Below are 27,439 nucleotides of genomic sequence, written 5' to 3' on the forward strand. Positions count from 1 at the left end.
AGAGTTAAAAAGGGAAGGGGAATTACATACTTAACACTAGAGTATGTAATCTGGATAGACTGGCTGTACAGTAAAATGTAGGGTTTAAGCACAATTTTGGTTGAGCCTGTAACTTCAGTCCAAGCTCAGTCACTTAAAACACATGTATATGGCTGTTGTGCTGTGAGTCAGCTGGCTAGCTGTTTGCTTGTTACACCTCACAAACCTACATTAGTCACAATCCTAATTTATCATGTGTATCAATGTATCTTTATGTGTGTTTTATAGAATACAATCTTGTGGAAATTAATTGCAGAAACTAAAAAGTCTGTTTGTATCTAGAAGGTGAGAGTGGTTTCTAGGGATCCTGGAGGAAAGTTAATGACTGCAGCAGAAAGGTGGGTAGGTGGTAGACTCCATCTGCTAAACTTTGCTGTGTATCGCATGTCGACACAAATTTTAGGCTCTGAGTAAACCAGTCTCCTTAAAGGATATGCCTTCTTTGCCTCTTGAAGAGTGGCAGATGCTTCCAAGGTCCCTCTGAGGGAACTCCTGCCTCCCTATCTGGGTGCCTGAGCTCTACCAGATAGCATGTCTCTCTGGAGGCCTTTTAGGGCAGCCCCTTTCCCTGGTTAGGTTTCTTCTTGGGAGAGTTTTTCATTAGGTATCTACTGCATAGACTCAAGTGTTTAAATTAAGGAGACTAGTTCCCAGCTATGGGTAATAAATTGATACAAATACCAGAAATTAGCATCTGTGTATTTCTATCACAGAAAACAGATATTAGACTAACCATTTAAAACTGAATATTGATAAAAAAATAATAATAAACCCCCCAGGTCCTATGAAAGATGTAGCATGAAAAAGCAGTCAAGTGATGTAGGTTCCATCTCGGGACACCCACTGAACAACAAAATCTAACTTAAAGACCCACCCAGGGCTTGCTTACCATAAGATCTAAATGACCTGCAGGATCTCTTTCTCCACTAACTGAAAGGACCTTAAGGAGGCTGGACTTGCATTTCAACATCTCAGGTACAAAATTAGATGGGATCAGTCCAGGTGGGTATTGCACACTTGGGGAAAGAGTGAAATTTGTATTCAGATCTGGAGAACGGTATTTATTGATAAATTGTACACTACCTTAAATATTGCAATGTGTGCAGCCAGTATATGGTAAATGCTCTTTTAGTAAAGATATGCCTGTTGGGTGCTCCATGCATAAAATCAGTTTGAAATCATGTCCATCTGAAGGTATCTGTCCTTTATCTTAATAATCTGCACACATACTGCATGTATGAATCTCTGATTGGTTCCTGTGGGATACAGATGTTATTATAAAAGTGTCATGAGTCTTTATATTATCTGACTTTATATGTGTATTTCATAAACCTTTAATTTAGTTTGGATTAGAGAAATTATAAGGTTAAAAAAAGAAAAACTCTTTAAATAGAGATTTAAAATAAGACATGCCCTTATTATTTCCAGCTTTACTTTATGACTAATTCAAACACTGTTGGCTAATCAGAACAAAGGGTAAAATGTATTTCCCTTTTTTTTTTTATTTATTTTCCCTGTGCATGTGTGCAGTACAGCTTTGATTAGCTAAGTAACCTACTAGTCCACCTTTCTTCAGTAGGATTTATGTAAAGAGCTACAAAAACTCATATCTAAGTAATGAGTAAATTGAGTATTTTTATCATTGACTGATCATGAGAGGAGTTTGTAATTGTTTTAGCATAGCTGTTTTCTAAGGCAGGGTTTTTACATGCACATTTAAGGGAAAGTAATGATCATTCAGTATATTTATTATCATGGGAAATTCCAGTGCCACCAATAATTTATTTTTTCATTTCATACAGTAAGCAGTGTTGAGACCATATTCATTAAAGAAACAAGCTATAGATGTTCATGATTCTGATGTATATCCATCTTAATATGTGTATTATAATACATTAATGAGTATAAATAATTGCACTGGAGCTTTTTCAAATGAATAAGGCAATAAACTGATATTTAGTAGCTATAGTCCTATTTCTGTTTCTGCTCACATGCTGTGCAACCTTGCACATTCTGATATTTAATACACTGTTGGTCTAAATGATGTCATATTGTTTGGCTAATCTAAATATGAACCATATTTTACACTGTGCTCACTCAGGTAAGTTGAGTTGCTCTACTAGTGATATACCTTGGAATCACTAAATTTAAGTCTTTCCGTGTTGGTGGTGAATACAACTTTTATGCTATATATATACATGTAGGTAACAATAATTTGTACTGTAGACTTGGGGCCTCATAGGAAAATAGTAATTGAAAAATGATCTACACAGTATGTGTAGGAAAACAGTAATTTTCTTTAAAACACGGGATAGTGCTGTGGTTATGATTCAAGTTTAATTTCTTTTGTGACATTCTGGTTTTATTATCTTTTTGCTCTATCCTTTACAACCTGGAAGGACTTGCAAGATGTGTAGACACTATTTTTCCATACTTTATTTTAACAGGACAAGTGTGTGTTCCATACAGTCTGAAAGGGAGACCAACCCTTCACTCTCCCACTACCTTCACTATGAGTGAGGGAATGGAAAATCATATGCAAAGTTTATTATTTAGGATAAATAGAACTGAAATAAACTAATCAAGGATGCTTATGAAATTTTGCTTATTTTTACAATATATTGAGTGTTTCTGCAGTAAAATAGAACCAGCTTTGTATCTTTTTTTTTTTTTTTTTTTAAGTTTAACCTTTCTAACTAAACATTGCGTGGTTTTCTGTTACTGCAAAGAGCTCCATTTTCATCTCCTTTATCCTGGATATTGATTAAAGTTCAGCATCCAGGATGAAAGGAGTCAGTGCAGTCACTACTTATTCACACCATTAAAATCTGAAAGCGAATCAGACCCAGAAGTTGCTGTTCTGGTTTTTTTGTTTTGTTTTGTGGGTTTTTTTTCTTATAAAAATGTTAGTTCACACTTCAATTATACTTAGGAATATTTTCATGATTAAATTGATTCCCTACAACTATGAAGTTGTAGTTATGTAAGTAGCTACAGTATTTAGCTAGCAGCTTGTTAAAATGCCTCTAAGCTCATCAAGAATTAGACTCATGCTATTGTATATAGAAACCTGGATCCTACAAGATTTGCATGAGAGGTCAGTCAGAGCAGACTCCAGACTGATTAACTTAAGGTGTTTTAAGGATCGAGGAATACAACTCCTTGAATTCACAAGGAAAATTTAGGAGCTATGAAGAAATTCTAGATAGTGTGTGAGGATGATGGGGTCTACGTCACCTTAAAAGTATGCAAATGTTATGTGTCAGGTTTATATGGTGTACCAGGTCATCTGTTTCTTCTAAAATCAGTGCCTGAAGTCACTCTATAGTCAGTGGAGAAAGTTTTTCAAAGGCCTTAAAATGAAGATATTTTTGAATTTATGGGTCTCGGTTTAAATGGGCAGGACCTCTTTCTGGATCTTTTCAATGCACTTAACTCTGTCACAGGGAGCAAATCTATTTGGGAGAACTTAAGCACTTAATTTAGGAGAGCTGTAGTTGCCTAAAGGTGCACCCAGGTGCCTGAGTTAGATTGTCTGGATCCCATTCAGAACTCTTTCTCAAATAAAAGAATAAAACCCTATCTCTGTGAAATTGGAAAAGAAATTTTAATCTTTTTGTTAAAAAAAATTATTGTAACCAATTAATGATGTAGCTACATTGCATGATCAGTTGTGGTAATTACATTTTTAATTACTTTACCCTTAGGACCTGATTCAGATCTTATTTCTATTGGTATAAAGCAAGGATAACTTAGATAAAATCAATGCAGCTAAACTAAAATATAATTGATGAGAGGTCAGAATTGAGCCTAAATGGTATGCTAAAAGTGGAACTAATCAGAAAACTAAATGGGTTTATAATTTGTGCAATTGACATTTTCGTAATCTAAATCTCCAAGAAGTTAACCTTTGGATACAGAACTTGGGTTTCCCTTAGAGCCTCATAGCATTCAGAGAAGTGGAGCCACTAGAAAGTCTGTAAAAAGATGATGATTATGTACAGCTTTTAAAACCACATTGTAAATTCTTTCATTAAATGATTGATGTCTTTCCAGTTTAATAAGTTTCTGCATCAGACAAGTCTTTGTGCAAAGTTTTACGGTAAGCAGAAGCTGGAGAAGTGTTGAACCATAGCATGTTCTCAAATAACAAAAAAAAAAAAAAAAACACAAATCAAAGGTTATTTTAAGCAGTAAGGAGATTTAGGAACCAATATCTACTCAAAGTCAAGAATATTTAAGTCAAGAATATTTTAGTCTTTTGGAAATTATGTTTAGAGTTTACTGTTTAATAGATGATAGGGATACATTTTTCTTTTTTTTTTTAAATCATGTCAATTTTTAGTTGCATAAGTCCTAAAAATGTGTTATTCCTGTTACAAGTTCTAATATTATTGATTGCAAAAAAGAGAATATATAAACAATCTGAAGATATTTTTGTACAAGTTTTGTGTATTTTATTAATAAGTAAATATGTGCATTATCTCTAAAGTAATAACTGCTGTTTAATAAGCAGGTATTAATTTATGTTGCATATTCAAATCAATCAACTAGCCTCACTTTACAAAATAAGAGGTTTTACTTCTGCTTTTGCATGACAGTATTTTCTGAACAGCTCATGCATACTGGCAAAATTATTTAATTTGGGACATTCGACATTGTATCAAGTGGATTTTTTGTCAGTTGTTTGAATGTACAGGAATTTTTATACTTCAAGGGAGAATTTGACTATTGTATGTCAGTGGCGGTTATCCACAGTGGTGACCTCAGTCTGGCCAGCAAAACTGCTTCTTCCACAAGCCCTGACCGAGGGAGTCATGGGCTGACTGCTGTGCCTGACCTTCCTCTCAGGGACATGACTTTCACTCCTGTGCATAGTCACTAACTTCAGGCTTGTTACTTCTGATATTTATCACTGTAGCAGAGATTCCCAGATGGATATTTATCTATGTCCTTAAATTCTAGAGATTTAATGTTCTCTGGGGGAAGAAGTACAGACTCATAACGTGCAAAATAATGCAAGCCATTTTTGCAAGGAATTCTTCCTGTTTCCCTTCAAATACCACCCATGCTGCTTTCAGAAATATGCCTGTCGTTAGCAGTGCCATTATAATGCATTTCACAGGAATTTGGAAGGCTGGAACAGGAGTTGTATACATTTTAGGAATGTTAGTAGAGTAATATATTTTTCCCCACTGAACAATTATGTCTTTGAAAGCATCAGTTTGATCAGACCTCTGGCACAGTGATAATTATTGTTGTGTGCTGACATCTTTATAGAATATTTATATGGTTTTCTGTTAATATTTGATCAACTGTTTTTATTTTTTTGGCATGGCGCTTTGTTTCCAGATTTTCGTTGGCTGTGTCTGAAACAAAATGCTTTGTTATGGGACTGGAATGCACTCAATTGTCTCTTGGACATCCTACACTAAATAAACATAATTGTACTAGTCCATAGGCCTCCAAAGCTACCGTTCTAGTCACCTCATACCCTCCAGCAAAAGCAACTTTTACTTTTAGAGAAGCCAAACTAGGGTGGCAATATTAGCTATACAGTAGCATTGAGAATCTATTAGAGGGTTTTGTTGTTGTGTTTTTGTTTTGTTTTTTGTTTTCCCATGAGTAGCATCCTTGAAGCTGACATCTTTTTGTGACTGAGTAGATGACAGCATGAAATTCAATTACAGCAGTCTCAGTCATTACACCTGTCTGCTTCCAGAGGAAAGTATTTGTAAATTGTGCTTTATCCTTTCATTCCCTAAAACCTGTGTCTGTAATTGACACTTGCTAGCAGAGATGACTGGAGACAGAAGGAGAACATAATGTGTCTGAGTAGCCCACCAGGGAAAAGAGTATCCTCATCTTTTGGGAGTTTTGTGGTGTTTTGTTTTCTTTAATGAAGAATAATACCTGTGTGCCAAAGATTTACTGCAAGGCTAGTGGCAGATGTTTCTGCTAATAAAAAAAAAAAAAAAAAAAAAAAAGAGTTATGAAAGATGAATCGCAAAAGAAGGTAGGACAAAAGAAAAATCTAATTAGCATAGAAATATTTCTTCTGCAAAGGAAAACAAATGCTTCAGGAGAACAAAAGCCACTCTCTGTTATTTGTAAGGCTGGTCTGTTACTCTAACACATTTGTAAGAACCAGGTTTGTGCCTGACATGTCAAAACTTATTCACAAAGCAAGAGTTGTGGATACCTTGGGAGTCGATGTTGTCACTTGTTACGCAACTCAGCATCCGTTCAGCGCTGATTGATGCCCAAGTCTCCAGTTTTGGAAGAAGTGGGACACAGACATGACAATAATATTTGTACCAAATGTCAGGCAGGAGAAACAGGGGAGTTCATAGAATGGGTCTAGATATAAGCTCTGACTAGAAAAAAAAACCAAAACATGACAGAAATACTGTCAGCTCCGATCTTTCTAAACTGTTTAATTTATTTCTGTTAAGCTGTTTTTCTTTCTTTTTATTGGTTTCCATGCCCAGAATTTTGCCAGAGTAGACAGCATATAAAACTGATCCAGCTGGTGAGTTTCAAGCTAGATGAAGGAATTGCCAAACTATTAACTATTGTAAATGCCTCAGATATATAAAAGATATGGACAATTAGTAAATCACTACATATTTGGTAAGAATGTTATTTGAGCATAAGCTTTCTTAGAACTTTGCTAATAATACTAGGTCAGATCAGAATGTATTTATTGTTTTTCCTTATTTTTTGACTTACATTTATTAATTGAGTTACAAAAGTATTCAGGTAACTACTACTTCTGTTCCTCTCTGTAGGTCAGCAGGTAATCTGAGAGCTTCTCAACCGCAAAAGCAATGGCAAAAAATGTAATGGAGTAATGCAGTCAAGTATTACTTGACTACATTGCCTGTTACCATGTACTCAGGACATCCTCAAGTGGCCAAGACAGCTGTGTGTGCCTCTTCTCATGACTTACAGAGCACTGTAAGCACACTGTGTTATATTTATGAGCTGGAAAGTAAAGTGTGTCAGAGAGGAAGTTAAAATGCCTTCTCTGTAGGATATTGTTAGTGTAAAATATCTTATTTATTTGGGTCTCTCTTTGAATGCTGCAGCTTGTAAACACAGTGGGGAATTTCTCTGTCATTGATCCAAAGCAATGGGTACTAATGACATAATACAGTGGTACTCAATAACCTTTTATCATGGACTACTTTGTCATGTGGAGTTTTAACTGAGGAGAGAGAAATATACTGGAACAAAAAAAGAAAATCTTACGAATTTTCATCTATCCATTTAATAATATTCAGTTTAAGAGGTATCATATTCTTTTCTATTATCTTTTTGCATGAACTATCATATAAAATAACATGAAAATTACTGTAAGTATTAGTGTAAACATGAAGAGAAATGTAGGCATTTTTTCCCAAACATTCAAAGGACAAGCCATGGCAGGTCTCTATCATGGCTTGAGTAGCACTGCCATATTACAGTGTTGTGAAATTTTAATTAATTTTAAAATTATAATAAATATAATAAACAATTTATGTAGATATAAAATATTTTTTATATATGTATATAGCTATTTTTCCCTTTTTTTTTTTTTACCCCCACACAAAGCTTTTGTATCTTTGTAAGAAACTGAATGAACAAATAAGGGAAGTATCAACACAGTAAAGTTTTAAAATTTGCCCAGTACCTGCAAACCCTTGTCAAGGTTTTGTTTCAAGTGACAGCTGTGTACATCAGACAGCTCTTTAGAAGTGAGTGAGGACGTGCATCCTGGGGCACACGGCTTCAGACCAGCATAAAAACCAGTGTGGTGCCACATGCTCACCCCAGGCCACTGACATCAGTAGCTGCAGTTCCTCAAGGTGTATAATCTGTTTGCCTACTACTCTTATTTAGTAATTTTGGCAATTCTGAAGCCCAAAGTTCCCTTCAGAGCAAACCAGAGCATAATGGGAGGCTAGGTTATGACTTCATTTACACACTTTCTCTTGGGAACAAATTAGTACTCAAGCCAGTGCTGAAGGGTGCCATTTGGGTAATCTTGGTGCAGGACTGGTAATAGAGTATAGGGAGTTTTGTATTCTCTTCCTGAACAACCACTTAAGAGCTAACAACAGTATAATTTCTGCTACTATTTTCATATATGTATACATGGCTTCATTTTGCATTTGTTGTTGGTAAGATACCAGATTCCAGTCTGACATAAAATAGATGTAGAGTCAAAGCAACTCTTATCTAAAGATTTCTGCCAAGAAAGGAGACAACGAAGACATTTTAAAAAGAAATAATAGAGTAGGTTATAACCACTGGGATGCTGATATCTCTTTTTTTTCCATGGTTTGCATCTGTTAGCAATGTCCCCTTCAGGCTGAATATTCAAGACATCCCCCAACCGTTGTAGAACACTGTTGCAGAAAAATGGTGTTAATGTTCATGTAATGTACAATTTACAGTGGGCCCTAAGATACAGTTTTACATGGATGCAAAAATTGATATCTCTGCTGCTGTATGAAAAGCTGGTGGTTTTGAGTTCTTGCTGCATATCTTCACAATATGAAAAGGAAAGAGGCCAAAAGCCAATAGTCTTTGTCCTTTGAGAAGTGCTGTAAGTGTCCTGTGTTATGAAAGTGAGAGTGTTATTGTTGATTTCATCAAGTGCAACACAAAGCTCAGATTGACATAAGCACATCATTGCTATTATAAGTCAAAGAAATATAAAAATATGGTTGAGGAAGGCTGATAGCTCGCTCATTCATTCATTCATTCATTCATTCATTCATTCATTCATTCATTCATTCATTCTTCTGTTTATAACAAATGATGAACCTGGAGTTGCAAACGTAGATTTGGTAGCATTTATTAATATACGGTTTGGTCCTGCACTGGGAGCACTGACTCATGTTCATTTGTGAGACTTTCTGCATGAAGTGGGACTGCAGATTCGAAACCCTTATTTCTGAGGATTTTTAATAGATTGTTTTATACATGTGAAGTACTAAACACCTGAGATGCTGCTTCTAGAGACACTTTTTAAAAAGTATCAAACTATAAGTCTCCATAACTGATGCTGTTGATGCAATTGAGACACATTCAAGATGGAGGACTTAAGAAATCTCAGAGAAATGGCTAGGTATATTTCTTCTACTGAGTTATTTTTTTTCAATAAAAAGGCGTTACAGCTGATTTTGTACTATCTATTGGAGGGTTATGCCTAGTTCTTATATGTGAAAGTCCAGCTTCACATGTTTTAATTTTTATTGTTTTGTTTTATTATTTTGTACTTTTTTTTTGCAGGTTTCTTTTCTGATACAAAGTGCAAAAGATTTAAGTTTGCATCTCTCTGTCTTTTGGAAAGTACACTGTGAATTAAGGGAAACGTTAGTCATGAGAACCAGAGAATAGCTAAGGATGGAGATTAAAGGCATGAACAATATTATATGATAACATTTCAGAGGACTCTGGACTGAAAGCAGTGCGTTCCAAAACAATCACCACAGTTTTCTTTACTTAAATATTTGCACATATTAATAATATACCATATGCTTGGCTTGTATGAATGTAACACATCAGTCTACCAGATGCAATATTTTCCCTGGAATATCTCCTTGGAATATCCTGCTCTCTTTGACACCTCAGTTTTAACTTTTTCTATAACTTGATCTGAAAATGATGACCACCTTGAAATCTATATAACTTGAAGGCTTTATCAGTAAAGCCCAGCAGAGTTATATTTCTCTGTGCCTGTGATGTTGAAACCCGGTGAAAATCAATTTTTCCTTTTGCTGAATGGTATATTTGAAACATTTAAAAAAGGTGAATGAGTGTGCTGAGGGCCTGTCATTCTCGAAATACTTTCTTATGAAGCATGTGTAGGTACATCTGCCTGTTAGCCCTGTGAGGCTGTGTGTGTTTGATGCATTGGATGTTGTGTCAGCAGGAAGGAGAAAAAGAAGAGATGAGGTATATCAGAAAGTTGATAGCAAATGGTGTTTTGAACAGTCTGTATCCCCCAGTGTAATATATTATGGAAATAATGATTCTGACAAGTGATACTTCTTTGTAACCTGAAGTGATACAGTAGGGATTATGCATGCTCAAGTCATCCAGGACTGGGTACTTAGTTGTCTAGAAATGCTGTAAGAAGTGTCTTTATCACAAACAACTTTGTTATAGATGCAGTGGCAAGAACCAGATTACTAAAAGAAAAAAAATACCAGAAATAGTTCTTCATTATTATTATTTTATTGGTTTAGCTAGCAATGGGAGCAAAAATGGCATTTTAAATTCTGTTTTTATAGTTATATATTTTTTTTTGTGATTTAATACCATATTTTATCTTGTATTTAGAGATGAACTGTATGCTTTAATTCATTTTCAAGCTTGCTGAAACATAGTTGTTTCAAAACTATAAATAGGTTGTTAATTAATTAACAAGGATAGGCAATGAGAAGTGGGCTGAAGGTTTAAAAGGAGGTGTCAGGAAGCCAGAACAAATAAAACATGAATGCAGAACAGTCTGTAAGAAAGGCACAGAGAGAATATGGAGGAAATTAATATGCTAGAATAAAGGAGAACATGCTTCTGACCTGTACACTCTCATTAAGCACAGATCAAGAAATGCAACCCAAAAGGCAGGATAAAGATAGCATATACATCTAGCCTCTCACGTCAGTAGACTGGCTTACGTGTTGCTCAGGTTTACAGAGATTTCTTGCGGTAAGAACAGACCAGTGTACCTTGCCAGAGGAGGATACTCTGGCTTGAACCAATTTGATGATTCCCTTTTTCCCCCAACAAATATGGGGACAAAAAATAAGCTTAGGTTATTCACTGCATTTTAAGAATATCATATAGTATGGGAATTATATACAGCATAATTGTCTTCAGAGCTTCCAATATATATGGTCTTCAAGGTTGGACTTTCTTTTCTTCCTCATGTGGTTCTTCTACCAATGAAAAGTAGCACAGCATTTTTAGTTATGGGGGGAAAAAATGCCAAAACACAACCAAAAAAACCCCAAACCAGCTTTTAATCTGACCATTCTTGAATGAAAAGAATAATAATTGACAGGAAAATATATTGAAGTGTACATTTATTTAAGAGTTTTGAATGTTGTCTTGCAGTGGTGATAGATCACTGAGATTTTGTTTTGAATGGAAATTCCTTAAGAATAGAATATGCCTGTTTGTGGTGTACTTTGTACAGATGCTAAGTAGGAAACTTAGTATATTTCACTTCCTCAAATAAAATCTTCCCCCTTCTCTGTTCTTCCTTCTCTGCATTGCTGTTCCTTCCCCACATACGCAGAGTTAACTAATACCAGAGGAAGCAAGTTCATTTGCTTCACTGCTTAAAAAAAAATAATGCTATGACCAATGGTATGAAAAAATTTGATATGCTAAAATAAAAGACAGTGAATGTTGAGAACAAACTCCAGTAATCTAGGTAGTATAAGATTGTTTCATGATAAGTATGAACATTAACAATTTTGGACATCTAAAAATGTAAAATTAACAATTTGAAAACATTTATCTGGATGATATAGAACATTATACATGAAACATAATGACCTCTCTGAAATTCAGCCAGGATGCTGTAGTACTCATTTAGACAAAGAAGACAACTAGTTAATCACAACAGAGAAAACTAGACAGAGTAAATTAGTTTGCTGCATTCCAGACTCTTAGCTACAAAAGATAATATATTTCACTAATTAGAGAGTGAAAATACTCTAAGCTTTTAGAAAGAGAATACAAGAAGAGTGAAAGAGAGCCATCCCGGCTTTGGAATGGTGTATCAACCCATGGTGTTTGCATGATACAATTTTATGATTTTACCAGTTAGGCAGCCTACATTAAGAGGTCTTCAACTTTGATTATATTGATTATATACAACATAATAGTTCATAATGAAAATTATCATGCATGGCTTCAATCCTTAATTTTCATGGACTCTTGGAGCCTCTAATGAAATGTAAATAAATTTAATTTAAAAACCTACATGAATATACATGTTATAACAAAAAAGGCTAGAAACTTCACAATTAAAATAAGAATTTAACAATCAAATTTCAAGTTTTTTAGAGGGTTATTGTCTTTATCGTGCTGTAAATATTTTTACTTTATCATTATTTTTTTATCCTTAGTGCTACATAGGTGTGCATACTACATGTTTTATTTCTGTGTTCTTTAAATTAGAGGAAGTTAAATGAACCTACTTGTTACATAGGATAAGAATACTGTTTTATCTGAAGACTGTTCATCATTTTGCATAGTGAAAGATTTATGTAGAGTTCTGAAATTAGGTTGTTTTTTTTTTTTTTACCTAAAAAAAGTTAAAATTGCAAGAATTTTTGTTCAAACAAACATTCAATTATAGAATCGGTACCAGATTGTATACTTGAAAAAGTTATAAATAAATTTATCTCTAATTTTAATTTCTTTTCCTGTGTCTGAATCTGCTCTCTGAATATGACCAAATTCCTGTACATATAAATGTCATTTGTCTTTTAACTGCAGGGGTCTGAGGATCAGGTCCTCTCTTTATTTATCTTTTGCATAAGTGTTGTTACACCCTTGAATTATTTCCATTGAATTGAAAGAGAAGAAGATCAAGTTTTGCATGGTTCCAGTGCCATAGCTGAGAGCTATGGTTTTAGAAGACTTCTGTGCTACAGTCACATAGGCAATATGTATGTTTGAGGAAAAGTGCAATATTTGGCCTCCTTTGCAACTGCACATCGGCAGAAAACTTTTTTGTTAAACATGAGATAAGCTGATAAAACAAGTTACTTTTTCAGTCTATCTCTTAAACATTTTTAAATCAGAGCCAGTGGCTCTATAATGCTTGTACATTGCTGTGGGACTTTTTCTGATTCCAAAAGGTGCTTGTTTGTGGGTGATGTTTGTTAGGAAACGGCATGTATGTGTGTATGCATGCAAGCATGCATGTATGTATGTCTCTGCACAGGGAGCTGGAAGAAGACAGTGTCCGCTTTATTTCACAAGATCTACTTTTTAAATTGTCTCACACTTTCAAAAGATGCCAAGACCAAATAAGGAAACTTCAGCTCTAAAGAGAGAATGGCTTGGGAAGGTTTGAACTAATGAAAAAGAAGGGGTTTAGTCTCTTAACAAAGTTGTCTTCATCACCAAGTCATGTCGTAATCAGATAGTGTGACAGAATATTTATTAAGCAGAATTGAAATCAGTTATATGAAATCAGCCTAAAATGTGATTTGGTTTCTAAAACATTATTTTTCTTTTTATGCGGATTTCAGAAATATATGCAATAAATATTTAGACTTAATTTACTGCACATCAATCTAAAAATCTGCTTTGCTCTCTTAATCAGAATTGATTTGCTTAGTTGTTATTCCTATCCCATCAATCTTAGTTTTGTACTAACTTGAACAATACCACCTTTTGCTGTTTGCACTTTAATTCGATTTCCATTCTGAGTTTATGAACAGTAATAGGGTCCTGCTTGAATTTTCATTAGCTTTGAATTGTGAGCTATGAAAAGGTGCTTTCTTTTACCTTAATGAAAGTGGCTCGGCATGGGGTGGATCAGTAATGACATTTGATTTTAGGCATCCAACAAATTTGCTTTTTATTTATTGACACATCTTGTCCAAACAGCTCCCTCGCAAGTTAGTGGAGTAATGAAAGAGAGAGTGCTGCAGAGGAGCGTGGAGCTTTCCTGGCAGGAACCGGAACATCCCAATGGAGTCATTACTGAATATGAAATCAAGTATTATGAGAAAGTAAGTGCTGAGATTATCTGTAATGTACAACAATGTGCTGTTTGCTTCATGTTGGCTTGCTGTGTTGTGGAACAATGTTAAAACCATCAGCCAGCAACTCTCCTATCTCTTCAAAGTCACAGTGATTTTACTCATTTTTAGTAACTAGGGAATCCCTGCAATTATTATTGCTATCATATGTCTCATATATTGTATTTTGGTATCCTAAAAATGAAATATCCACTTGAAATCTGCCTTTTTTTTTTTCTTCCACTTTTTTTTTTACTGTTAAGTTGGACTTGGATATTTTACCATATTTGTTATTTTTCTGTCTCTTTTACATTGTGTTTAAACCTTGCTTCATTTCCTTCTGTGTCACTGTAATTCCAGTCTTGAGATGATATATCAAATACAACTCTTGACTGCATTTGATATTTCCTTATGAGCTGGGCAGTTTCAACTTTGTGTCTCAAAACTTCGAAAGCAATTCCTGCAGTTTCAGCTGATAAATATTCCTCATTTGTCCTTTTAAAAAGTCCCAGCATTGTGAAATTTATTTTTCACTTGTTCTCTCAACACAATAATGAATTGAGGGCTGCTTTTCAATAGTAGATTAAGTGATCTCTGTTTCTGGTAGAGTGAAATTGCAATCTTATTGATGTCAGTTGGAGTTTTGCCATTCATTGCAGCGTGTCTAGGGCGTCATTCATGATGGCTTTGAAGTACTCTAGAATAAAAAAATTCTGACAAGCATATAAGTAGGGCCACATGCAACTGTAAGCTGGATGAAAGCAGGGTGACGCAGGTTGTGCAGCTATATATTTGTCACGGGACCCAGACTAAGTGAGGCTCCTTCAGATTCCCTGGGAAATTTACTGCAGCATGTAACATATTCCTAATTTTTATAAAACATTCTGGGAGAAAAAACAATGAATTAAAATGCAAAGTGAACAAAGGAGCTCCTTTGTGATCACTTGTGAAGACAGTTTATCTCTGCAAACAAGGTAATAGTAACTCTATATCAAAAAGTGCATGTCAGTTTACTAGGTAACATAGAATTAGGTAAATTCAGACCAGATTGGATCTAGTATCAAGTGTCACATCTAATTTTCAGTGCTGAATTATACAAATGTACTTATCAAAAGATCCTTATGTGATTCGGGAAGGGAATAATATGTTTATTTGTTGATGCTAACTCTCAGTTTAAGTTGTTCACCTTAATCATTCTTATAACAAAATTTACCAGATATGTACATATAGGTAAGCAATTTTTTAAAAGAAATTTTACTAATTTTAGCAGGTAATTTCTGTTTCTCAAGCATTTGCATGTGTGCACACCCATAAATAAAGCCCATGCACTTTTAAAAAAAAAAGTTTACATATTTACCAAAACCAAAATTGTTCTCTGCATAAAAATATAGAAAAAAAACTAAAAATCAAAAAACTTTTTTTTTTTTTTTTAATAGGCAGTAAATAATTTAAATAAGTAGTGGAAAATGACAGTAAATTTACCAAGATACTAGGCCTTTCATATAATGATAGCTTTTAGATTGTGGCTTTTATTATTTCCCCTATATATTCATTACCAGTTTCCTATGTTTGTAATGACGAGAACTGGTGTTAAAGTTCTTTTGTAATGGAAGGAAACCTACCAGTTTTGCAGAGAATAAGAAGCTCATCCTACAATCAATCACAGATAAACTGGACTATATACGTTTAACTCAGTGAGACAATTTTAACACAAATATTTAAATGCTTGTATTCCTTCCAAAATAATGTAGTTCAGCTTGAAAAGTTCTTCATAAGCTTCTTGATCAGAACAAGAGAGGCAGTTTAAGCTTTTTTCCATTAGTTTAAAAGGAAAAAAAAAAAGATCTGAACTTTCAGCTCCTTTTAGAATCAAATTAAATCAAACATTTTTGTGGTTCTGAAACATTCTGATAAGTGTTTTTTTCACCTCTCACTTCTGGCTAGGGCTGGAATGGAAACTGCCTGAAATCTCCCAAGTAAGCCTGTCCTGTGAGATTTCTAGTGCAGGTTATTTTTATTTCTTTGTTACTTATTTATTTTGAATGCAAGAACTGTTGGCAATTTAAATGATCTTCATTTATGCATCAAAACCCAAACTCTGAAATTCCACTGTGGCTTACAGTCCCAAACCTGACTGTTTATGGTTTCCTTACACTTGTTTCTCATCTCTCAAGCATTCCTGTTCTTTCTCACATACCAACACACATTCTACCATGGTCCTCACTTACAGATGATTTAAACCCTCTTGGAGAAGATATGAAAAATTGTTGCTAGCTGAGCTGGTGGGCTTGCTCAAATGACAGACTGGGTGAGACCCAGGAGAAGCTATTACTGTATCTCAGAAAAGAAATCATGTATGTTGTATTTAACCCTGTATTTCAGCAAAAGCCTTTGCTGCTTTACTGACTGGAAAGGGAAAGGTTCCTCATCATTTTTAGCTGGAGAAGTACTACTGAAATGAGTTACAGATTTATTCCTTCCCTCTGTATCTGTCTCATTAGCACTGCCTCATACAGCTTGTGCTCCTCTGGTCATGGCGTGCATTCAGATGGATGGTTAATTCATCTCTTCTGCCCTTAAAATCAGGGTTTCATCTGCCACCAAAAGTAAACAAGGGTGCACGTATCTATGCTGAAAGAGGATCTGGATCACTAAATGTGATGAATAAGTAGAGCTTTTTGAGTACTGTAATGATCTGTGATTCAGCTTTTGTAGTATTTGAAAGTGAGTTATTACCCATAGGGTTTGTAATCTTATAGCTTCAAAATTTGGGTGTTGTCATACTGAGCTTCATTCCCTTGGTTCTTCTTGACGTCATTGAGTCAAAACCTGAGAAAAGACTAAAAGCCAGAGGGGGAAAAAAAAAAAAAAAAGAAAAACAAAACTATGTGAAAACTGAGTTAAGGACCTCAGAATTTGGTGCAAAATCCAGCCAGTTATACATTGGTGGTATTGTGTTTCTTAAAGGTGTTGTAAGGTAACAAGGAAAGTTGTTTTCACCAGGAAAGGACAGATTTCCCTGTCCTTGAGTTGTTTAGACCCCACAGATCCCCCAGGCAAGCTGTGGTCAAGCTGTTTTCCCATCAAAATTTCACAAAAGGTAATCAGAGCCAAAGAAGCAATCATTTTATGTCTGGATGTTTTATGAGTAACAACACGAGCATCCCATTTGAATTTTATGTTACACTTAGAGCTCCTCATTGCATTGATAGTGTTTTGCAATACTCCACAGAGGATGCTTTATTTTTTATGGTGGGAAAAAAAGCATTCAACAAATTGAAATAAACTACCCAGGCTGGCTGTCAGTTGCTGATGTGCAACCATGGTAAAATCTGACCTGTAAATGTCATTTAATCTTATTGTTTTCAGGATCAAAGGGAGAGGACCTATTCAACAGTGAAAACCAAGTCCACTTCAGCGTCTATTAATAACCTAAAGCCAGGAACAGTGTATGTTTTCCAGATTCGTGCTTTTACTGCTGCTGGTTATGGAAATTACAGCCCCAGACTGGATGTTGCCACACTAGAAGAAACCACAGGTAAACAATTAGATTTATAGGAAATTAACATTTTAGTAGTAGTAAATAGTAAGTAAAGCCAGAAAGGAAAGAGTCATAGTCAATATTATTAAAACTAGAAAGAATGAAGTTCTACATGAAGGTGGATTTTTGTCACTGTATTTTGACGGATGATCTTCTATTAGCTGTTTTGCCATAGAACTACAAATTACACCCTTCTAATTAGCTGGAAAAGGTTTGTAACATAACAGGTTCTTCTCCTCTGATGTCATTCTAACACAAATAAAAATACTTTTTTTTCATTTTAATACACACCTCTTTAGCCCACAAGAGAAGTGAGTAGTGGTGAGCTGAATAACTAATAGATTCTTCTGTAACTGGGGAGAGGAGGTAAGATGAGATTTCAGCCCACAGGGGCTTATCCAGGTCATTTTTTCCTTTTTTGATTTCCTGAAAAAACTCTTTATAGTTTTGCTTATGTGTGTGTCTTGTTTAAACTATATGTCCATCTTTAGTGTCTTTTTAGTTCATTGACTAGTTTCAACTTGATTTAGTAAAGAAACGGAGGTTTCAAAATACTAGCTTTCTTTAAGGCTCATGTAATATGTTGTAGGCTGTGTAAATAAAAAACAACCTCTCAAAAACCCTCAGAAAAGAAAGTATGAAGCTGAAGTACAAATTCTTTCAGTACAGCACACCAGACATCTGGTTGTGACATCTCAGCAGAGAGATAATATTTTGGGAGAGCTTGCTCTTTCCTTGATGCTGAAACCAATCTTGTGCCTTTATTTGTCTAAAAGTCACATTGATGCCCTTTTTCTTCACCAGCCTAAATATGTACATGCATGCTTAGAGAAAATCTTCCACATTTTGGGTCTTCGGAAAGAAACTCTGCCATCACTGAGACTTTGCAGCCATGAGCCCATTCACAGGAACTGCATGTGTTCCCGGGGACTTCACCACTCTGTCACAGCCCCAAATTTGGTTCCTCTGTTTTGGGTCATTTTCTTCAGGCCAGCCAGATCTGGAGCTGAGAATGCCTAGCCTACAGGTTCAGAGAGTAATGATGCCAACTCTGCTCACTGCTCTCCATGCAGCATATATAAGGTGTGGACACACACTATTGCATCTTATTAATTGCAGACAGATGTCGCTTGAACAAATTGTGGGTGATCTTAAAACACAGTAGTTAGGTCTTGATTCCACCTTGGTTCCACACAGATTATGAAAACTATCAATAAGGAACAATACCACGTATCTAATAGACATAATGGAAATAGTAATTATCATAATAACAGCAATAAAGTGTTATTACTAATATTACTAGCTCTGTGTCTGATAGCATACTTGCCATCTGTAGAGTTCTGGTTTAGCAAGAGTCAGTAACAGAATCCCCATTTTGCAGAATGAGAACCTGAGGTACAGCCAGAAGTAATTGTTTATTTTGAGTAGATTTCTGGAAAACACATTAAAAGTTGATCATAATCTGTCATAAGTTTCTGCTAATTAGTTAATTTATTGTCCAGAGTGATTTAAAATTAGCAGACCAAAATATTTCCCCAGCATTTCCTTAATTAACTGAGTATTTTTTATATACTGAATTTAAGCATATTGGTAGGTGCTAGGATTAGCAAAGATAATTTCAGAGGTAAAGAGTCTAGCCTAGAGTTTGGTCAACATATGGAAGATTAGGAAAACCTAGAATAAATGCATCACTGACCACACTTATGCACCCTTTTTCTGACTTAGGTGATGAAAAACTGCATATAAACCATCAACATACTCAACCAGTATGCACAGTAGATTTTTCTCTTTTCACAGGACAGCTTTATGTTTTGATATGCCATGCAAAATGTCCTGTGCTTTCATTAAAGCAAATTTTTAAAGTTGCATATTTTCCATTATCTTGAGAGGACCTTATAGAATATAATTTGCATCAAGGATAAGCATCCACAATTTTCCATATACAGTTTTCAGAAATAATTAAATTGTTGGTAAAAAGATAGTAAATTCTACTGAATTCTTCTAGAATTGTCTTACACAAAAATATTTGTTTCTTATAATTTATTTATAGTTTTATCAGAACTTGCAGGCTAATCAAATTAGTCTTTTATTAACATTTTAAAGGAAGATATTTATTGGATCATTTTTAAGAAGTGTACCTCAAGTGAAGTACTGTACAGGTGAACAGTAAACCAGTGTTATATTGCAGTTTAGAGGCATTGGTTTCTCATTATTCCAGTGGATTTCTGAATGCAGCTTTTAAATATGTCAAAGTATTTTAAGAATAGATATATAGTTAGAGTATACATATATACACACACATATATATATTTATGTAAGAATATTTATATGCACATATATATATATATATTTATGTAAGAATATATATAGTGACCGTCACAGTCAGCTAGTCATGTTGCCCACCTGAATTTCTCTTGGCACTTCAACTGGTTGGCACCTTTTGGTTGGTGTTGCTCATTAAGTAGATTTTTGTGTTGTGTTTTAGTTCCTGAATTGTGAGAGAAACTGCATGGTCACTTTTCAATGTTTGATGAATTATAGACATTATATTATGTTATGTAAAATACACATATTTTATACCTTCATTTGCACATATCATACGTGTTTGGCATTCCATACATGTTTACTGAAAATTTCAAAATTATAAAGTAAAAATGCTTTATAAAGGGATGATACTTCTAGTCTATATTGTGTTTGCCCCAGATCAAAATACTTTAATCATTATATTTTTTTATTTGAATTATTGCTGGTTATTAGAGATGGAAGTGCCTCAGGAAGAAAATGTAAATGCATAAAATATCAATTAAGTGGTAATTTTATCTTTTGATTCACTGAAATATTTAAAAGTTATATTAAATGACTTTTAGCCAGTGGATCTAAAGATGATCATGTGCTTTTTGTAATTGAAGGGCATTTTGCCACTTGTTACAGCTCTCACTGCTAAAGTAAAAGGACTCAGCACAACCTGGCATGAGGAAGACACTGCTTTTTCCTTTTGCCATGAATCAGTTTAAGTCAAGCAAAGTTGAAGTAACATGCTCATGTAAAATTTATTCCTAATGTCTGGAATAACACTACTACAAATTTTTATAGAAGACATAAAGCATAACATTTAAGAAAGTAATATTTGGCCTACATGAATCCAATTTATCATTAAAGCTTTCACAGTGGACTTAATCAGGAATTCTTTTTTGCAAATCATACATTTCAGGTTGCTTGCACAAGAAAATGTCACTGGAGGAACAGCACAGCCTTTACAGCTGATCTTTTTTAAATCCTCCAGGGTGTTTGAATATTCATTCTCCATCCTTACAACCATATATTTAAAAGGTGGCTTTATCTCCTTTAAATTAGTCATTGCCTCATTCATCTGGATATGCAAATATCATAACTCCAAATTAGGTATCGGCTGCAGCTGATTGCCCGGGTACCAGGTCCCCGTCTCTCCCTCTCAGTCTAAGCATAGTTTAAGCAGAGGTAAGGCCAGACTTCCCTGTCCTGCTGGTGGTTCCCTGCCATTGCCACTGTGGCAGTACCAGTGACAGCTAACCATGCCACGCAGCCCCTGAAAGGATCATCCGCACCCCAAAATCATTCCTCTAAGAACACTCTGGTATCTTTATTTCTGCCAAACCGCAATGATAGTTCCAGAAGCTGGGTTCTGATTCCCCCTTACACTAACAGACCGAGTTCACCACACAGAAGAGAGAAGCTAAACAGAGGCAGAGGCAAAGGTCTTAGACTGCTGTCACTGAATTCATACCAGACCATGCCCAGAGTCAAACCTTTTTTTTTTTTTAGGGATGTAAAAATACATCATACGTTGCACCCCATCTATCTTACCAGTTGGAGAGTGTAGCATGTCCTCAACATTTTCCAGAGCCCAAATAACACCCTCGGCTAGCTTCCAAAATGTGCCAGTACCCAAGATCTGTAAGGCAGTTATACAAAGCAACCCACTCACATATGTCAACCTCTATGCACTCAACTTGGCTGCTAGATTAGGTGAGAGGCTGGGCTGGGTATTTTTCCAAACTCTGCTGGATTGGAACATCTAATGCAGCTTTTCACCCTGGCCATTGTGATAGGATGATGCCTCTTCTTGACTTCCAGTGCGGTTTGCACTGAAGTTCAAAAAGAGAAGAGAACAGCATTAGGAAATGCTGTATTTTACATAAATGTTACACTGTTTGGGATTGTCTGCTTTGATGACCTGGTGATGTTACAGGAACTGAGTTTTACTACTTATGCCCCTACACTTTTGCACAAGATAGTGACCGTTGATTTCCTACAAGTTCCACAAGTGGGATATACACAGTCTGCAGTAGCATCCTACTGACCTGGGTATCTCAGAAAGTTATAGTTGCTTAGAGACAAGCATTTGTTCTTACCAGTTAAAGTTCAATATGAATAATGAGATCTTCCTCACCTGTATTAGGTAGAACATAAAAAAAATTATAAAGTGTCTTTAGGAAATAAAATTGAAGAGGGGGGCAGGAATATCTCTTGAGTGAAGATTGTTATATAGCTGTGTAGTATAACAAAGGGTTTGTTGTTTTGGGGTGAAACAGTTGGTACAGGTCAGGGTCAGTGTCAATATAAATCGTGCTGATTGGCTCACTTATCCCAGGACAGAGCAAAGAAAAGACTGGTTTATTTGTTTCTATGGGAACCTCTGAAGACTGCAACAGGAACCTGATTCTGTGGAATTCATAACATCATCATGTAGACATTCCTGTGCAGTTACCACTACCAGCAGTTCACCATATTAATAGACCATCTACAATTTAGTTAATCAGCTATCAGTTGGGTTTCCTTTTTTTTTTTTTTTTTTTTTTTCTCTTTTATCACTCTGCTGCTTCCAGATGACTCACACTTTCACAGTCCCTTTCTCAGCATCACTGCCTCATGTCTCCTTTATTCTCAGTCTCTTGGGCTAGATCCTTACTGTTACAAACCAGCATAGCTCCACTGAGTTCAGTATTGCTGAGTACATTTAATGTGACTGAGTACATGGCCACCCTTATTAGATGTCACGCAAGCAATGTATTTAACAAACCTTAAGGTTTCTCAGGCTAAGTATTTACATCCTCAGTTGACATTAATGTGACATGCATACATTTGCATATATTAATAGCATTGACATATCTGAATAAAAAGAGCAATAATGTGTGGCTATTTTAGCATGTAAATTCTCTGAAGCATGGAGAATTCCATTTTGAATACGTGGAAGTGCCTTTTCATTGCTAACAGAAACAAATGATAATTAATAATAGCAGTTTACAATGATTAATAGCAGGAAGAGATAGAAATATGCTAACTAGGAAATCTGTGTGAATAGTGTTTCATCTCAAACATTCTTCTTATAGTTAAGACACTATTTCTTTGGGAACCATCAAAGTCATATCAGCCAGTTTTAAAGAGGAGGCTAGAAGCAGAGCTCTTCAGGGATTATTCCCCTGCTCTCCCCCTTACAAGGATATCCAGGTCTTCCCTTTTAGGAAGGAGTCAACCGCAGAGCAAAACAGAAGGCTGCGCAGCAGTAAGAAGGAGTGGCAGTGGCTGGTGCTGGTGCTGGCCTTCGGCTAATGGCTGTATCACTTTGGCCAAGTCAATTCCAGCATAGCTCCTTTTTATTCCCTGTAGATGATGATTAAGTCATCCAGCATTTGGATGACTTTCCAGTGGAGACCCTTCTTTAGGTTAATTTTATCAATGTAATAATTTCAGGCAAAGGTAAACTAACAGTCTGCAGTTCATGATTGTGGAATAATTTTAAACTAATCTCTGCTCTGTGCTCCATTTGTAGCCACAGCTGTTTCCAGTGAACAGAATCCTGTTATTATCATAGCTGTAGTTGCTGTAGCAGGAACCATCATTCTGGTCTTCATGGTGTTTGGATTCATCATCGGGCGAAGGTATTGCACCTTGCATAGGCATAAACACATCTGACCCCACTCTTGTGAACTCTTGAGACATAGTCTAATCTGGGATAGTAATTTGCAAAACTGAAATGGAACTAATTTTTAATAAGGACAATTTTCATTTAAATCCCATTATCTATTACATTGTTTGTCCTCTTATTTTGTCAAGACACACTTAAATCAAGGTGTTCTTTCTGTTTTATGTATGTGCTGTAAAAGAAACCCCTAGCAGGTTCTTTACTTGTAGTCCTTAAAGTCCCTCTTTCTGTTCAGTTTTCTCATGTGGAGAAGTCTGACACTTTATCTGATCAGCCTTTAAATGACTTTACATTCAAGAAAAAGAGGCACAGCAGTAAATTTAAGAATACTCTCATGTAAAACAGTTTTCTGCTTTCAAGTTCTTTAATCCTCTGTTTTATCCATAGAAGCTTTTCACTAGAACTAGAATTTTCTCTTTAGGACCTGGCCCAACTGGTATTTGATACAAAAGCCTTTTGATTGCAACTGTTCATGATTTATTTAAAACTCTGCTGTCAAGAGAATTGTAGCCGAAACTTTCAAAGGGCCTACAGGAGTTAGGTGCTGAGTGCCTGATAATCCCAGCCTGCAGAACTGATGTTGTCAGGACTTTAGATGTGAGGAAGTAAATCATTATTTACCAGTAAAACTGGTGTCTTTTGTTTCAGGCATTGTGGCTATAGCAAAGCTGATCAAGAAGGGGATGAAGAACTTTACTTTCATTGTAAGTGTTTTGCTTTTTTTTCCCCCCCTTTCAAAAATTCCCAACTGCAGTAGTGTAGATAATACTAAAACAACACTCCATGAAAGACAAAGCCATAAGAAATTCAAAAAATGCTGTGTAAATAGCAAGTGGGAAGTTAAACACTGTAAAAATGTGACCTACACAAAAAGAATGCAGATTAAAGTCAACATTGCTCACACAGACGGTTTTATTTCTATATATGTGTATGATATTCTATTGTTTTCATTCTGCTTTTTTTTCTTTTTTGGATGCTCTGAATATATGTTACACACCACCCTAATGATCCCTCTGAGGTGCAGTTTCTGAGACCTAATTGACTATATGATCTTTACCTCAGATAAACTTCAGATTAAGAAAGTGTGGGTCACAGCATCACCCTAACAATAAAGCTTTTCTGCTCAAAAGCTGTTTTCTGCTCCTGTGAATACGGTAGCATCAATATTTACAAAACACAATGTCCTTAAAAATAGAATATTTAATATGAAGAAAAAGGTCAGTTCATTACTGCTTTCTGTTCCAGAATCACTTGCCTAGCTAAGAGTAGCACCTAAAGCTTCCTGTTAAAATCACAGCTACCATCTGAATTTATGCTAGAACCCTGGGAAAATTCAATAAAATACATCATTCTTGGGTTAATGACAAGTGAAAATTTAAGAGGAGTGAAAGGCTTATGCAAGAATTGTTTCAGTTTTATCAAAATAGTGTTTAAAAATTTCTTATTTTAGCCATTTCCCATTTCAGTTGGAATATCATTTTGACATGAAAAAATTAAAAATGTTTTAATTTCTTTTAGAATCAGTCATTAACTGAGGAAGTGTGGTAAAACTAAATTGCAAAATTGTTTTGAGCATTCCGAATTGCAAAATCACATAACAGAATTAAAGTAAATAACAGTTCTGAGACAGAACAATGCCTGGGTTTCAAGTCTTCTCCCATACCAGGTGTGGTGGTTTAACTCCAAGCAGCAACTGAGCACCATGCAGCCACTCCCTCTCTCCTTCCCCCTCCCAGTAGGATGGGTAGGAGAATTAGAAAAAAAAAAAAAAAGAAAAACTCACAGGGCCTGGCTAGCTCAGCTGGTAGAGCATGGAACTCTTAATCCCAGGGTCATCGTGGGTCTGGGACTCACACTGATAATGCAATTGCTCACCAGCTGCCGTCCAGTCCCTAAGTAGGGATCTGCCCCTCCCAGCCAACTTCCCCCAGTTGATATACTGAGCATGACATTTCATGGTATGGAATATGCATTTGGCCAGTTTGTGTCAGCTGTCCTGGCCATGATCCCTCCCAGCTCCTTGTGCACCTCCTCGCTGGCAGAGCATTGGAAAAAAAAAAAAACTTTAATTTACGATAAGCGCTACTTAGCAACAATTAAACACCAGTGTATTATTATTCTCATACTTAATCCAAAACACAACACTGTACCGGCTACTAGAAAGAACATTAACACTGTGCGAGCCAAAACCTGGTATCTCTCATATCAATAGAACTTGCCATTTAGTGATGCTATACATTATGTAGCCTTTGCTGTCCAACAATAATTGCAGCTGTAGCTTAAATCTATCAGATTTTTATTTTTTTTATAAAAGCCATATGGCTTATCTTATTTTACATATGTTAAAATTGTGAACTGTTATCAGAATGTAATGAAGTAGCCACTAGTCACAAATTCATAGCATCTTCTCAATGTATGCCTCTTTAAATGAGTAGTTCTAACTGGAGCTCTACTCAAAATCAGATCAAGGTTTCTGTTTCACCTTTCTGCCCTGAAAAAATCAGACCAGCTGGAATTTGTCCATGCTCCCTGAGTTTGGGTGTGTTGCTACCTAAATCATTTAAATGCAGAGAGTATTAAACTAGGTAGTGACATCATTTCAGCTTTAGTCAATCAATTCATAGTCTGTGCAAGAAAGATGGAAAATAATAATGGGATAAGAATTATTTATCATGCACTTTGCAGTGCAGCTGATTTTAAAGAATTCATCACAAATCTGATGTTACTTAAATGTTACTATTCTGGGAATGATGGATTTGAAATTTGTCTCGCATAGATGCATTATAAGCTTTTCACGTCTTCAGAAGAGCTACTTCTTTCACTTTTGAAATCACCGTTATGTCCTTGAAGGAAAAGATCCACTATGTATTCTCGTATGTCAGTATATAAACAAAAGGAATATGCTAGCTAAATAATTCCTTTCCTATTCTCCATTATTGGTGACATTTTTTTGTTTCAGTGAAAGTGTAAATGAATTAATATGAAAGCTGCTACTTAATGATTAATAGTTGATCCAGAAAAGGTGAGATTTTATAAGTGTTCATTTCCCTCATTTTACTTTCAAGAAATCTGGTTATCCAGCAAATCAGTCAGAACGGTTAGCATACACAGTCTTTTTTAAATCATAACACCAAATATAAACCAATTTTTGCTAAGCTCGTTTTTCATCATATGTTCATTGAAGGTGTAGTATTTAATTTTATTTGATAACCATGTACAGAATGAGATGGAACCCAGTGCTGTGGTCACCAGCTTGGTCACAGAGCTGTGAATACCACTTCGTTGTCCTTTTGCTCCATAATATCTAGACAACCTTCTTCTGTGCTGAGGTACCACATTAGATTTTCAAAAATGTAGCTTACAACAAACACTTACTTAACACAAAAACTTTGAAGCAACTATTTTTTTTAAAGCAGGTTTTCAAGCACTGTATTTAGTAGAGTGCCATATATTTCATTTCAGTCCCCCTCAACTCTCTGTGACCTCAAGTGCTACACTTGAAGATACAACTGCAGTGGAGGAGTTTAGTCAGGGAATTCAGATTTATATTTGGTTTCCTTCTACCATTTCTTCTAACAGTGTCTTCAAATCCAGGCCAGGATTATTTCACATCAGTATGCCAGGATAGCATTGGCCTGTCAAAATGTTTTATGACAGCTTGAATAAAGAACCACCAGAGGCCCACTTGAGATTCGCAAGTTTACCTCCAATCCAGGCCCCTTACCACAAACACAAGAGGATGGCTCCTTCTCCATCTCCCTGCCTGAAAGCACTATTATAGGAGTTTAACCTATTGCTTTCTTCTCATTTTCTATAGTCTTTTCTGGTTTTAAGAAATAAATATTTATAATCTAGAAATTTGTAGCATTATCAATACTGTTGGAAGAACATCTATTTACGTACATAATATGGCAGATAATAACATCTAGGCAACATTTCAAAAAATTTATCTAGTTGTAAATAGATTACACAAACAATTTCTCTAGCTTTTTCCTTCTTATGAGAGTCTGGGGGTTTTTTGGTGAGTAATACAATCTGAAACATAAATACACATGATTACTAAGCCATTTTTCAATATATTTTCAAATTTAATGTATTCTATTTGCAATTAAAATATTAAAAAACAACCATAAA

The 27,439-nt window shown here is 35.4% G+C and overlaps 1 protein-coding gene across 6 annotated transcripts in view; it reads left to right on the forward strand.

Annotated features, from left to right (window-relative positions):
• The window catches only part of EPHA7 (EPH receptor A7), a 167,604-nt gene that overhangs the window by 111,060 nt on the left and 29,105 nt on the right, over positions 1-27,439 (forward strand). For all 6 annotated transcript variants that reach the window (XM_032989915.2, XM_032989917.2, XM_032989916.2 and 3 more), the window contains exons 6-9: positions 13,669-13,793; positions 17,172-17,340; positions 23,153-23,261; positions 23,954-24,009. In XM_032989915.2, coding sequence (XP_032845806.2) covers positions 13,669-13,793; positions 17,172-17,340; positions 23,153-23,261; positions 23,954-24,009 — 459 coding nt within the window. The remainder of the gene's footprint in view (positions 1-13,668; positions 13,794-17,171; positions 17,341-23,152; positions 23,262-23,953; positions 24,010-27,439) is intronic.

Source organism: Tyto alba, unplaced genomic scaffold (genome assembly GCF_018691265.1).
Source record: "Tyto alba isolate M040663 unplaced genomic scaffold, T.alba_DEE_v4.0 Super-Scaffold_40, whole genome shotgun sequence".
Classification (NCBI taxonomy): domain Eukaryota; kingdom Metazoa; phylum Chordata; class Aves; order Strigiformes; family Tytonidae; genus Tyto; species Tyto alba.